The 12,956-nt window shown below is 41.2% G+C and overlaps 1 protein-coding gene across 2 annotated transcripts in view; it reads right to left on the minus strand.

The window, feature by feature from the left end:
- Positions 1 to 2,572: 2,572 nt before the first annotated feature.
- spsb4a (splA/ryanodine receptor domain and SOCS box containing 4a) overlaps positions 2,573 to 12,956 on the minus strand; it is a 62,233-nt gene continuing 51,849 nt past the window's right edge. For both annotated transcript variants that reach the window (XM_066681590.1, XM_066681591.1), the window contains exon 3: positions 2,573 to 3,742. In XM_066681590.1, coding sequence (XP_066537687.1) covers positions 3,615 to 3,742 — 128 coding nt within the window. In that variant the 3' untranslated portion in view covers positions 2,573 to 3,614. The remainder of the gene's footprint in view (positions 3,743 to 12,956) is intronic.

The following is a 12,956-nucleotide window of genomic DNA, read 5'->3' on the forward strand; positions in this document are numbered from 1 at the left end:
CATAGTGTTTACAAAGCAGAAAATCCTTCCCCTACCATTCAACATAGATAAACCCACCGTTTTGTGGTAAATATCTCAAATATTTCCCCTCAAAATTGCTCAAAGGTTGGCCATCCTGTCGTCTGAACCCTGCTCATGATCATTTGCCAGCAAGGGTTCTCACAGAAGAAACAAAATGTGCTTTTGGATTTCCTGTCCCATCAAGCCAGTGTGGTTTTAGCATGCAAGCTGCACTCATGCACAGGGACTGCTGACATGGGAATGGTCAAACAAAACAGCAAGCCTGCTGCTTTCTAAGTAATCCAGATGTGTGGCCACTTCTGAGAACCTCCTTTTTTTGAGAATGTTGTGTCTCCTACAGGCCAGGATGCACCTGCATAGGGCGACCAATAGCTGAGTTCAGCTGTGACATTGAGTGCCGTCACCCCCCCTAAATGGCTGCTGTAGGCTCTATTTATATTCCCATTCTCTCTCACACAACAAGTCAGCCCCATAAGGGAGGAAGTGCATCAAGGATGTCTCGCTCTTTACACGCTCCAGTCTCGGAGGTCCCTAAGAAGTCGATGAGTGTCCCTCTTGCGCTCTCTCACTCACTCTGTCTCTCTCTCTCTCATTCTTCACACAGCACTAAGGGTCAATAGCAAACAGTCGCCAGCCGATGTCTACGAAGCACAAGGAAGTGAACACAATGCTTACTCCCAAGGCTTTGACAATCAGCTGCTAATGTGTAACTGTGGGCAGCATAAACAATGGGCATATTACCTTGATGTTTTAGGGTCTGTTTCCATGCAAAATTTGTGTGCCATCCTTAAATGAGCCTAAGATCACCACATTCAAGGCTGAGTGTCAGCTAGAGTAGTATTTCTCAACCTATTTAGGATCACGGCAGCCTTTAAAAATATGCAAACTTTGAAGTTACCTCAATTTAAAAGGAAGCTGGATTGGCGACTCATGAGTATTCGTAGGTGTGAGTGTGTGCTTTTCCCTGTGAAGGACTGGTGCCCCCTCCAGAGTGTATTCCTGCCTTGCGTTCAATGATTCCAAGTAGGCTCTGGACCCACCATGACCCTGGATAAGCGCTTACGATAATGGATGGATGGTATAGTTTTGTCAGCAATATCAGGATATTTTTGACGTCACCCCTGATGAAGCCAGACTCCACTCGGGTTCACAAAGGCTGGCCTAGAGGTTTGTAAAGCTCCTTCAGCACTGTGCTGTGATCATCCCACATCAGCTCCTGACCTCACTAATGGTCTACTGAGTAAAAGCAATTAGATCCTGATTGCATTTAGCACCATTCACTAGATGGCATTCAGTGTAAAGCCATCCCATAGTATTATAGGCTTTACCGGCATACCTACATACTGCTGCTCTGAGCAATGTGTCAGCACTTCTTGGACCAAGGCTTTATACCGGACCCTCTTTATTTGCCAAAAACGTTTGAGTAAGATGGGAAAACAGAAAGTGGACCTTTTTCCATGCAGGTACAAAAGGCCAGTACCTCGCTGTCTGGTATTGATTTCCAATACTGAAACTCCTCCAGCACATCAAGACACGTCAGCCACGAGCTGCAGAGGATTACGGTGAACTCAGCTTAAGCGTTTGTTTTTCAGCCCCACAGGGAAACTCCTCGATTATCTAAAAAAAGGCGTGCAAAAATTGTGTCTTACAATAGCAGCCGTGTGGGGGCCATATTTGTTTTCTCTTGAGGTATCAGCTCTAGCCCCAGGACTAATGCAAAATGCAGCAGACTGGTTAAGGCCTTTTCAGGTCAACAGTAGGGAGCCTATTCTGGAATCAGGGATAAAGAGAGCAAGGCTGTATGGATTAGTATGAAGAAAGCGAGGAAAGGTGAGAGTTATGCCACCCACTGATTTAGCACACAGTGGAACTGGAAAGGAATGTTCTAGTTTTTAAAAGATTTGAGTTATATAACATTCTTACCGTCTTTGTGTGAGTGGATTATAGACCTGTGTTGAGTGTGCGCTAAACACTCACTGGATTAGGAACATCTACCTTGTAACACTTTGTAGTTCTACAGTAACACATTGTACTCCGTTTTTCTGTGTAATGTGTTAGCCCCCTTTCACCCTGTTCTTCAATGGTCAGGAACCCTACATGACCACAGCAGAGCAGACATGATTGGTATGTGTTGCGCTGGTACGAGTGGATCAGACACAGCAGTGTGTCTAGAGCTTTTAAAAATTATGTCCACTCACTGTCCACTCAACAACACCTACCTCGTCTGTTCACCTTGTAGATGTAAAGTCAAGTACAGTAGCTCATCTCTTGCCGCATAGTGTGTTTATTGATGAATTCATGAGAGAGAGAGATAGAGAGAGAGAGAGAGAGAGAGAGAGAGAGAGAGAGAGAGAGAGAGAGAGATGGAGATGTAGGAAAAGCTGTCCGGGAGAATGGGTTGATATTATGTAAATAGGCTCAGCTGAGCTTGGTTTTTGGACAGCAGTATGCTTAAATTTGCACACACACACCCTCATGTTTTTAGCCCCACAAAAAAAAAACTGGAACAGTGAACTCACTTGGATTTTATTCACATTTCAAATATGCTAACATTAGCGATGTCCTTACATTCCACTGTTTGCCACAGAAGGTCTTCTGATCAGGCAGATATATCAGTATCAGTAATAATAAAAATAATAATAATATTAATAATAATAATAATAAGAAGAAGAAGTAGAACACGAATAAGAAGAATAAAAGCAGCTTCATGGTTTAAAATAAAAAGCCATATTTGATGGATTTCAAAAGGTGGTCCAAATTTCATGCGCTAGTCAGCACACTCTCATCCTCATTAAAAAAAGGAACTAGATTTTGATAAATAAAACATAGCAATAATATCGTGGTAAAGTCATCATCATAACCGTCATCCTCTGGGAGATGCATACACGCATTTAAATCAAGGTACAAACTCAGAATAAAAAACTGTGATGCAGATTATAAGGGGAATGCAAATGCTCGAGGCTTGTTGGAGTATTTTTGCTGCTTGTATACATACGTTCCCTCATTATTTCTCTGTGTACAGTTGTGTTATGGATATAGTAGGTCAGCAAAGGCCCTTTGTCGTCATTGTGTGAAGGGTAAGACCTGTCGGGCACCTTCTAGGACACTGTGCCACCACCAAAGAGTGCAAATCACTGGACCAAATCTCTTTAGCCTGGCCTCTTGGTGCTTGGTTTTGAGGCTCCAGTCTCATGAGGCCCTGCCTCAGAGGTTGCCTGACCTTATGGAATATAGGAGCACTGCTGCAAACTCTCAAAGGCATCCCAAGGCTTTTGCATGCTTCCCCAAGCATCCGGGGAGAGGCTGTATGTTTCACCCACCAGCAGGAGGTGCTGCAGGCATGTTCAAGTCCATCTACTCTTTTCCTACCATCAATAACTTAAAGAAATTCCAAGATTCCCAAAGGGTATCCAAAATTAAAAAAAAATAAAATAAATCATGAAGGGGAAGATAAACTAATCCCAAGTGTCCAGACCAGCCACAGCTCTCAGTGTAAACATTAGCCCTCAGGAGCCTGGCAACGGCACTACAGTAGCTGCACCTCAGGCCTGTGCTGTGCAAGTCCATGAGTGTGTGTGTGCTCCACATTCTGCTCATTGGTACTGGAGGTAATTCTTCAGAGACTGGGGTAGAGGCAATGTCTCGATTTGCTGGAGCCGGTCTCGGCCAAGGGCTAGTCGAGCGGCACGCCGACACAGGTCCATCAGAGGCAGTGGTTCCGCTGGAAAAGACAGAGAGAGAGTTAGGATGCAGATATTAACAGACATCAGGACTAGGGCTATGGCAATGATCGTAATATTGTCACTGCCATGCCAATTTTTATCCAGCTATCAATGGGTGATTTAGTGTAATGAGTAGGGCTTTTTCCAAATGGTGCTGCAACAAAAACATATGCATGTGAAACAAATATACCAGTAAAACCTCGAGGATATCCACCTACCATTTAAAAAAATAAAACACATTGCATGGAAGTCATTAACAAGCCAATCAAAAAGCAAAAAACTGGACATTGTTACAAACAAGTGTTTGAGGTCAGTACCTGGTTAGTAAACAGTGTTCAGCTTCTTAAAAACAGGATTTCCAACCACACAATCTCAATGATATCTCAAATATTATTTCTGTTGAAAAGAGAAACAGTATAGAGCCAGCAGTGGTTCTTGAAACCTTTTTTTTTTAACAAGTCTGGAACACAAAACAGCCCGTCCCTCTCTGGCAATGATTACTGTGTGAGTGTGAGAGCTCCGGTATGTGCAACTGTCGCTCCATATCTGGCTGAACACTCCTCCACTCCAGCTGACAGAGTTCTTGAATAATGGATAGTTCTTACCACTGGAGCCTGGTCCCCGTCTACAGCACCGCTGCTGCTTCTGAAGCCATAATATAGCTACCCATCTGTCTAGAAAGCTACAAGCATACCTGGTCTGCTTCACATGGCCACACATGGCTACACGTGAAATGAACAAGGCTGCTGTTATTCTAGACCTCTGTTTTTTTCCTACTAGGTCTGAGGCTGATAAGGCTAATTAACCAGGAGAAGCTGTGGGAAACCTTCACAGTATCTTCAAAGAACTGCTGCAAATGAGCCAAAAATCACCAAATTTACTTTTGAAGTTTATCGAATTCTATCATAATAAACAGTGCTGGGCCAAAAGGATTTGAACTCCAGGTTCCATAGAATCTCAGTCTGCTAGTGAGAAACGATCACACACACGGTATAAAAAAGATCTAGTTTCAAGCTGTCCATAGGGGATCCTAGCAGGGTTAAATGGTCTTCAGTGGTTTAGATTCAATGTTAGGCACCATAGCAGAGTTGGGCTTTTTTTGCATTTTCTGCCTGAAATGAAGTGCCTGAAAGGCTTCCTGCTCCAGCAGTGAATAAATGAAGCATTATCATGATTTAAGTTGAAGAATAAATTCAGAATTCTGAGAATAATCTTGATATAATTCCGAGAAAAATCTTTTTTCAATGCCGTGGCCCTAAAACTCTGTGGTACTGAAGAGTTCATGAGTCCGAAGATTTTTTTTATTTTTAAACTTGTGTCTCCAGAAGTCTACTTTCACCATGCAAAATGTGGAGTTGATACCTCCTAGTGAATTGAAGTTATTTAAGCTGGAGTAGACAGGGGGCAGGTGGCCTCTCCAAGTGTTCTTTTGGACCCCATGCTCTCCATTAGGAAAGTTATTATTTTTACTGCAGAAATACAGTGTATATTAGATCTACACCTAATGCCAACATCTTACAGTGTTTTTCTTTAATTTCCTTGATAATAAAATAGTGTCACCTATATCTCCAAGTGGCCTTTTTACCCTCACCAAGCAGGAAAAACCCTTTGTTATGGTGTGTTTTACTCTGATTTACCATTTACGTCTGATGTTTACACTTGTTTCTAATCCAGTACACTGTCTCTTTAAATGCCTGACGTTTTTGGAGGTGGGAGCTTCATCCTGATTGGCTGTAGAGCAGGCAACCTCCCTCACACCCCTTCCTGTATTTAAATAGTCTCAGTGGGGGAAAGGCAGCTACTAAAAAATTCTAAGCTTTGAAACATGTTTATTGACTTGATTATTGTTTGTGGAGCTTGTGGTTGTCAAATATGACAGTTTGAGTGGTCTCTCGCACTTCTGGGTCTGATAGGCCCTGAAAAGGTATGCGTTTCTCTGAAGCATGGGTCTGTGTTTGTCCCTCCTTGGATGCGCAACCTCATAACTCTACCCTGATTGCCCCTACAGACTTGTTTGACGTGTCATTGGAAAGCGGAGAGTCCAAGGAACACATCAGTATGTGTGTCATGGCAGGGCTCCATGGGGATATTTTAATTATTTTTTGAAAATGTGTACTATTTATTGGGGAATTTATCTTTCGCCAGTACTCTTGACGCAAACTCGAGGATTACTCGATGGTTTGATGGAAATACTCGAACATGTCTCGTTTTGAGGGGGAAACCTAAGGTAAGTGATGCTACGTCTTCTTTGTCTGTGAGTCGCTTGTGGGCTTTTCATGCTTCGAAAGGCTGCATATTTTGTTTTTGGTGAGGAAGAGGTCTGAAGTTTGGAATATCTTTTTCTTTCAGCTTTAATTTCTTAGTCATACATAGTAGAGCATAATGTCCTCGTGAACCTGAAAAATATACACTGAATCCAATATGGCGCCGTAAAAAATACGTGTACTGTCACAAATATTTTTTCATAACTTTCATGGCAAGGTATATTTCGACCAAAAATACTTATTTATCGAGAGGGATTATATATAAAATGGCTAAGTTAATTAAAATCAGGGACTTTAAGCTTTAATTTTGTACCTTGACTGTCGATTTTGGACCTCTAATACTTGAGATATACTGAAGGATGTAAACAATAAGTGTTTTTTTTTTTTTTTGGCTTTAGAAAGTGTTAAGGCCTGGATGGGGTCATTAAGCTGGACGTCTATGGATGTAATACAGGCGAGCTGGTGGGGAGAGGAGTTGAGAGACACTGAGCAGCAGTGTGACACCGGTGACTGATGAGCCAGTCTGAGAGAATCGCAGTCTCCAAACCCATCATCGTTTACATCCTACATCTCCTCACACACACACACCATACACACTGTTTCCATGCGTATGCTTGACATACACAAACAGTGTTAAAACTTTATGATAAATGGGCACAAGCCTAGAAGCAGTTTGATCTGACACTCTTATAAAATATTCAATGTCAATTGAAAGCATTGCAACAATCTATCTAATGAATTTTGGGAAGTGACGAAGCTGCTATGTAAACAGATAATTCTGAGGAAGTATGACATACACTTAACAGATATGAAATGTTTTAAATTGGTTTAATTCTGGTCTGACCAGTGTGTGAGTGTGTGTGTTGCCCTGTGAAGGACTGGCGCCCCCTCCAGGGTGTATTCCTGCCTTGCACCCAATGATTCCAGGTAGGCTCTGGACCCACCATGACTCAGAGCTGGATAAGGGTTACAGATAATGAATGAATGAATGGTCTGACCAATGGCTCATGTGTGCACAAAAATCTTACTGTGCTAATACAAGCATGTTCAAATCTACAATTTAGTTTAGTTAAAAAAAAGAGCATTATAGGAACAACTAAGGTTTTTCCTTAAGGCATGACTTCTCATTCTTTATGGTGGAATAATCTTCATGTAATCCACACATAAATAAAAAAAAAGTCTAGTCCCACTCTGTTCCCTGTAGTTATTCAGTCACATTATGCCACTGCCTACTTGCTTATGAATTCTAAGACTGATATATCAATTTGTCCCCGTTGTTACATGTATTGGAATAGTTCAGTGAAAAATTTACTCACATACACGGATTCCACTGGATTCCATTTTATATATATTTAATAGTTGTGTTGGTGCAAATTAATAATACATGTGGCTTCAATGTAATTACTGCTGGTTATTCTCTATAACAGATGGGTTTCAACACTACAAATCTATTTTGCACATACAAAAAAATTATGGACATACACTTGTGTTACGTTCATTTCAAATAATTAATGTTTGTAATATATCTGTAGCATTGAGTATATAGGTAGTAACATTGTTACACTCAATATGCAGTCAATATAAAGTGAATGTCTTTAATGGCACTATACACTTCCCAGAAAATCAAGTTCAAGGGAATCCGTAAAATAACGGGGAGGTTGTAAGCTGTGCTAAAAATAGCCCCTCGAATTACACTAATGCTAATCAGGCTTCGGTGCACCAGAGAGCCACAGAGTTCCCCCAAACACACATTGGAATAACATGAGAAAGTGCATGTACACACACACACACTAAGCCGCTACTTGACTGTGGAGAACGCCATGATTAAAGAATTGCTGCCAATGTTGAAACATAAACTAAGCCCAGGCTGAGCTCTCGCCAGCCAGTCACTGGCCTTCAACTTCAAATGATGACAGCTTGTCAGATGGGAGGATGACAGATGAAAGAAAAATGGACAGAATGAGGCAAGAATAACATGTAAGGCATACACATACAGTGTATATATGCACACACACACACACACACACACACACGTTCTGGACTAGGTAGGGACTATAGCCTGTAATCCTGGGCAGGGAAATGGAAGCTGAGTGATGCAGAGTATAAATACATTATTATTATTATTATTATTATTATTATTATTATTATTATTATTATTATTATTATGTCACTCCATTACTATGATCTCTAAGCACAAATGCACGTGTGTGGGTTCATTGCCATGAATAGATTAAATGGAGCGCCACTATATTATTTTCTTTTATACATTCTGTAAAGACGCATTGCTATATTCTGCATTACTTTATTTGTTTGATTGATTAGTGAAGTGTGTTTTTTTTCTTAATCCATGCAATGGCGCAGTTTCTTCTGGTAAGAACAAGACGAGGTTTGCTGGTGGATCATGTGGTGGATAGCACACTCGGTCTGCATACAGGGCATCTGTTAAATATGTATAATACATCACAGATCTTAGTGGAATCACGTAATGGAGCTGGACTCTGTCATTTGCAGCATATTAAAGATAAATAATAGGAAATAAAACAGGAAAATGCTCTGTTTGTGTGTGTTTTCTGGGCTACATGAGGTGCATAGGCTACTTTGTCTTTTGCATAAGGGTAGGCGTGTCTCAATTCTTGTTGGAAAAAGAGGGGTAGGGAACACAATTCTCTCTTTAATAAACTATGATAACTATTGTATTATCTTGGTTTAATGTCGTTTCGGTGCATATTGCCTCTACTTCATAACAAACACCACTACTATTTTGCCAATGTCCAGTTCCACATTAAATGGCAAAGCATCATATTCGAGCACCTGTGGCTACTGCAAAATATTTAAGGTGGAACTGCATTCAACATCAACGGCAAAATGCCCTAAATTTAACTACACTAAAAGTCCAGAATAATATCACAGCAGATTGCTGCTGAAGCGCAGCTCTTTTTTGTGTTCTGATGAAGTATCAGGGTCTTGAAGAGTTGTCCCATTTTGTAAGGAAAGTTTTTAACCCCTAGACATTGTAATTCAATTCCAAATAACACTCAAAAGCAAGGGGAAGGGTTAAAAAAAAAGAAAGAGGATTTGCCCAAATATTTGTCAGGGAACAATATTAGGAAGTGGATTGAGCCACTTGAATATTTGTATGAAGGACAAGTCTTTACAGTAGCAACAAACTGACATGACATGCTCTGTATCTCCCTAACCCTCCCTTGTTTCTCTATTAGCCTGCAAATGAATTGATTTTATGGCTAAAGAGAGGGAATCACAGCAGGAGAGGGAGAGAGAGATGGAGAACAAGCCTGACATGTATTTCTAATTATTATTACAGTAGTTTCAGAAGCTATTTCTAGAGGCTTGCTGTCAAGCAGTGGGAGTCACATTGTAAATATCAAAGCAGTGTACTTTGCAAAAATCCAATTAATTCAGCTGCTCTCTTTAGCAGCTAAATCTAGGAAGCATGCTGTTGAAGGGGAAGTTTGCCAAAAGATTTAAGGACACTCAAGAAGCTCACCCCATGGATATTTTATCAGTTTTCATAAGTTCTTTAAATAGCAATTTGATCTGCTGCCCTTAGACGGACTGGTGCACTGTCTAGGGTGTGTCCAGTCATGTTCCCAGTGATTCTAGGTAGGATTCAGAACTACCACAACCCTGATTAGGATGAGGTGGCTATGGAAAGTGAATGAATGAATTTGATCTGCTTTTTACAAGGTGCTTGTATATTCCACCACAATGCGCAATGCCAAGTGTGGGAGATATACAGAGCCCTATTAAAGTGGAAGACTTGTCAATACCTAACCTCAGTAACCATGTTTTGGCATAACGCTGTCAGATACTCAGTGATATTCCAAAGCTTTCACATAAGAGCAGAGTCTTTTAAAAATATCAAATATCAATTTATTCCAAATATCAATTTATTTCATAAGAAGGCAAAAGAAATAGGTAAAGTGGATATTATTAGGATTACGCGTGTCTACGTGTCTAAGAAACCATCCTTATGTGATCTAGTTTGTTATGAAACAAGGGCATAGATTTGATTTCAACATTGGTCAGGTAATAGAGTAATAGGTTCTGTGTTGTCATTTGGATGACGCTGCTTCTGTATCTACTGGGTACCGCTACTTTTGCTGAGCCATTTATGAAGACTTTATGAAAGAGATTACATGTGAGAGGCTGCTTAGCGATGATGATTCACACTGGTGAATTATTCACTCCACTGAGTCAGGTATAACTGTCCTCACTAATTATCATCATGTTTACACGCACCACCCTTGACAAAGATGATTCACAAAGCCTGCACTTATTAGTGAGGACTGGATTATGTAACAGGAGGTTTCATCACACTTGACCAGGTCAGGTATTTTAGTCTGGGCTCTGCAAATATTGACAGAAGCTGAACCTTGAAGAGTAAGGAACAGAATTAAGAGGAGAAAAAATGGTAGTTCAGATCTAGTTTTCAAAGCCATAAAGCTAAATCCCTGTGCTTGTGTGTGAGAGAGCGATAAAGCCTACCTAGTCGGCCCTTCAGGGCTTTTTTTTTTTTTAAGAATGGGTTGTAGCCCCAGAAGTCAGATGGAGTATTTGCCATCAGTTCCCAGTGATCAAATATTCTGAAAGCACAAGTTGAGCATGCTGGCAAGCCTCCCCTGCTGAGTGAGCAAAAGGGAGCAGTGCCAAGAAAGTGGAAAAACCTAGCTGAGTCTTTCCAAGGTCAGACATAGCAGCAAGGCTTCGCCCATCTTCTTTGCCATCAAGCTTGCTGTAAAAAGCCATCCATCCATATCTTCCCCGTGGGCCACTATTGCCTTTCAAAAGACTCTGCCCTTGGACTCGACTCCTCCTCTGCAGCTGGACATATCTTGAGCTCTCCTGAAGAGCCTGGATGGACCAAGCAGATAACTGCAAAGCCTCCTAAATATTCCCAGGCTCATAAATTGTGAGATTTTGCCACAGTTCAAGGGTCTGTTTGATCGGCCATGCCGCAATACTGTCCCTCAGTAACTGTCAGACTCATTTTCCTCCCTTGACTCCTTAACCGAGTTCCATGCACACGGGGCAATGTCACCTCGGGTGATCCGGATGCCTCTTGTTTCATAATCAGTCTGCGAGAAAACGAAGAGCCTCTTCCAAAGCAGAAAGCATGTTTTGAATTATAACAGGCTCACCTGAAAAACAGGTTTTAGCAAATACTTGAACAACAGCCCCTGGGTTAGCTTCAGATCTTTCATGGAAGACTACAGAAGATGCATGTCAACCAGAAGCAAAAGAAAGTCGTTGTATTGCTCAGCAAGGTGGTTGTTGTTCTTTCCTTCAAAGACAATTTTAAGAAATATCAAATCCTTGTCATTTGAATGGAGTTAGTAACAACTTGATAATATGCTGACCACTGGGGATCTATACCATCCTAAAACTCAGTGGGGGTGGAGCTAATACCTATTAAGTAGTGGAAGTATATTCTTCTGTTGCAATCGGCAAAAAAAAAAGTCTTTCAAAGTCTAGCACATGCATCAGCCTTTTTCCTAGAGATGGGCCTGCTCCTATATCAGTATCAGGTCCAATACTGACATCATTCACTCAATGGATATTGGACTGGAAGGGCTGATCAACCTACCAATCCACATTCCGGAGCTTGGACTTTAAGGCAGGGTGATATTAAAACATGAATGGAGAGAGAGGAGGCGATACAGAGGTTAAGAGGGGTGGGGGAGTTTTGCCTTCTTGAGTAGATGTACTTTTCAAGATAAAGAAATTTGTAGGAAATACAGTAGAAAACCTATTGTTTTTTGTGGCTGTTGTAATAATATGTGCTGTGTGGTCTATTTTAGCCTCATGATGTATCCTTAAACAAAAAAAACAACAATTATATTAAAGAAAAACAAGCCCATGAATCTGTATCTGTATTGGCAGCTGTGTATCTTAATTGTAAAGGAACAAAAAAAAAAAGTGTGGCTCAGCCTATCACTACTTTTCCCACAGTCCTCCTACGCCAGGTCAGGCATGTCCCTCATATATCCTTACAGTTTAGATGAGGTAAGGCAGAAAGAAAGTGCATGGTCTTTGGAAACAGGGTAAACAGCTTTGTCATGCTGACAGGGAGTCTGCAGACAACCGGGCAGCTGGAGGGGGGCGACTAGGAATGGACAGTTCTCTAATGGACAAATTCATCACAACCTGTACCTTAGTCTGATGCTTCCGTCAGACTAATAAACAGGCAGACTACAATGCTTACGCACTCACCCGAGACAAATTAAAACTCCTTGTCAGATGGCTTTAGATGAACAGGAGGATTTGAGTTTCGACGAGGATAATCAAATATTTGCACAACAAGATCTCAGTCAGTAAGAAAACCTGCCTTCCTGTCTTTGTCCTAACATTAGTTTAGGACATAGCCATAGCAACAAGCAGATCCACAGTGTCACAAGTATGCCCACATACAGAAGCACCCACATAAGCAACCCACAAATTCCCAAAAGTATTCCATAGCAAGGCCAAGGAAAAGGCTTGTGTCCGCTTGCAGGATGTAAGTAACAGAGAAGCACATAGCAGTACAAACCCACTGTCTCACTGAAAACGCCAGTGCGCTCAATATGTCCCGAAATAACTGCAGGCACCACTTTTCTTGTACCCTGCCTCCTATGGTGAGACACTCTTGGAACGGCAGCAGAAATCGAATATATGATCACACCTTTTCAAAGGCCTCCCTAGTATTTTAAAGCAAACTCGGTGTAACCCACAGATGTGAAAATGGCAAAGAATTAATGAAAAAAAAAACTCCCAGGTAGCAGTTACCACTAGAGCTACACTTTCAGTTCATGCTGTGGATATCCATTACAAGTTAAAAAAAAAAAAAACACCTCCTGTGCAATCACCTCTATGGGATTCACACAACAGTACTTCACCATGATAGTTCTTGGGGTCTTAGATGCAACATGGACATTCAAAAAAGGTAAAAACA

This window comes from Hoplias malabaricus, chromosome 9 (genome assembly GCF_029633855.1).
Source record: "Hoplias malabaricus isolate fHopMal1 chromosome 9, fHopMal1.hap1, whole genome shotgun sequence".
Lineage (NCBI taxonomy): Eukaryota > Metazoa > Chordata > Actinopteri > Characiformes > Erythrinidae > Hoplias > Hoplias malabaricus.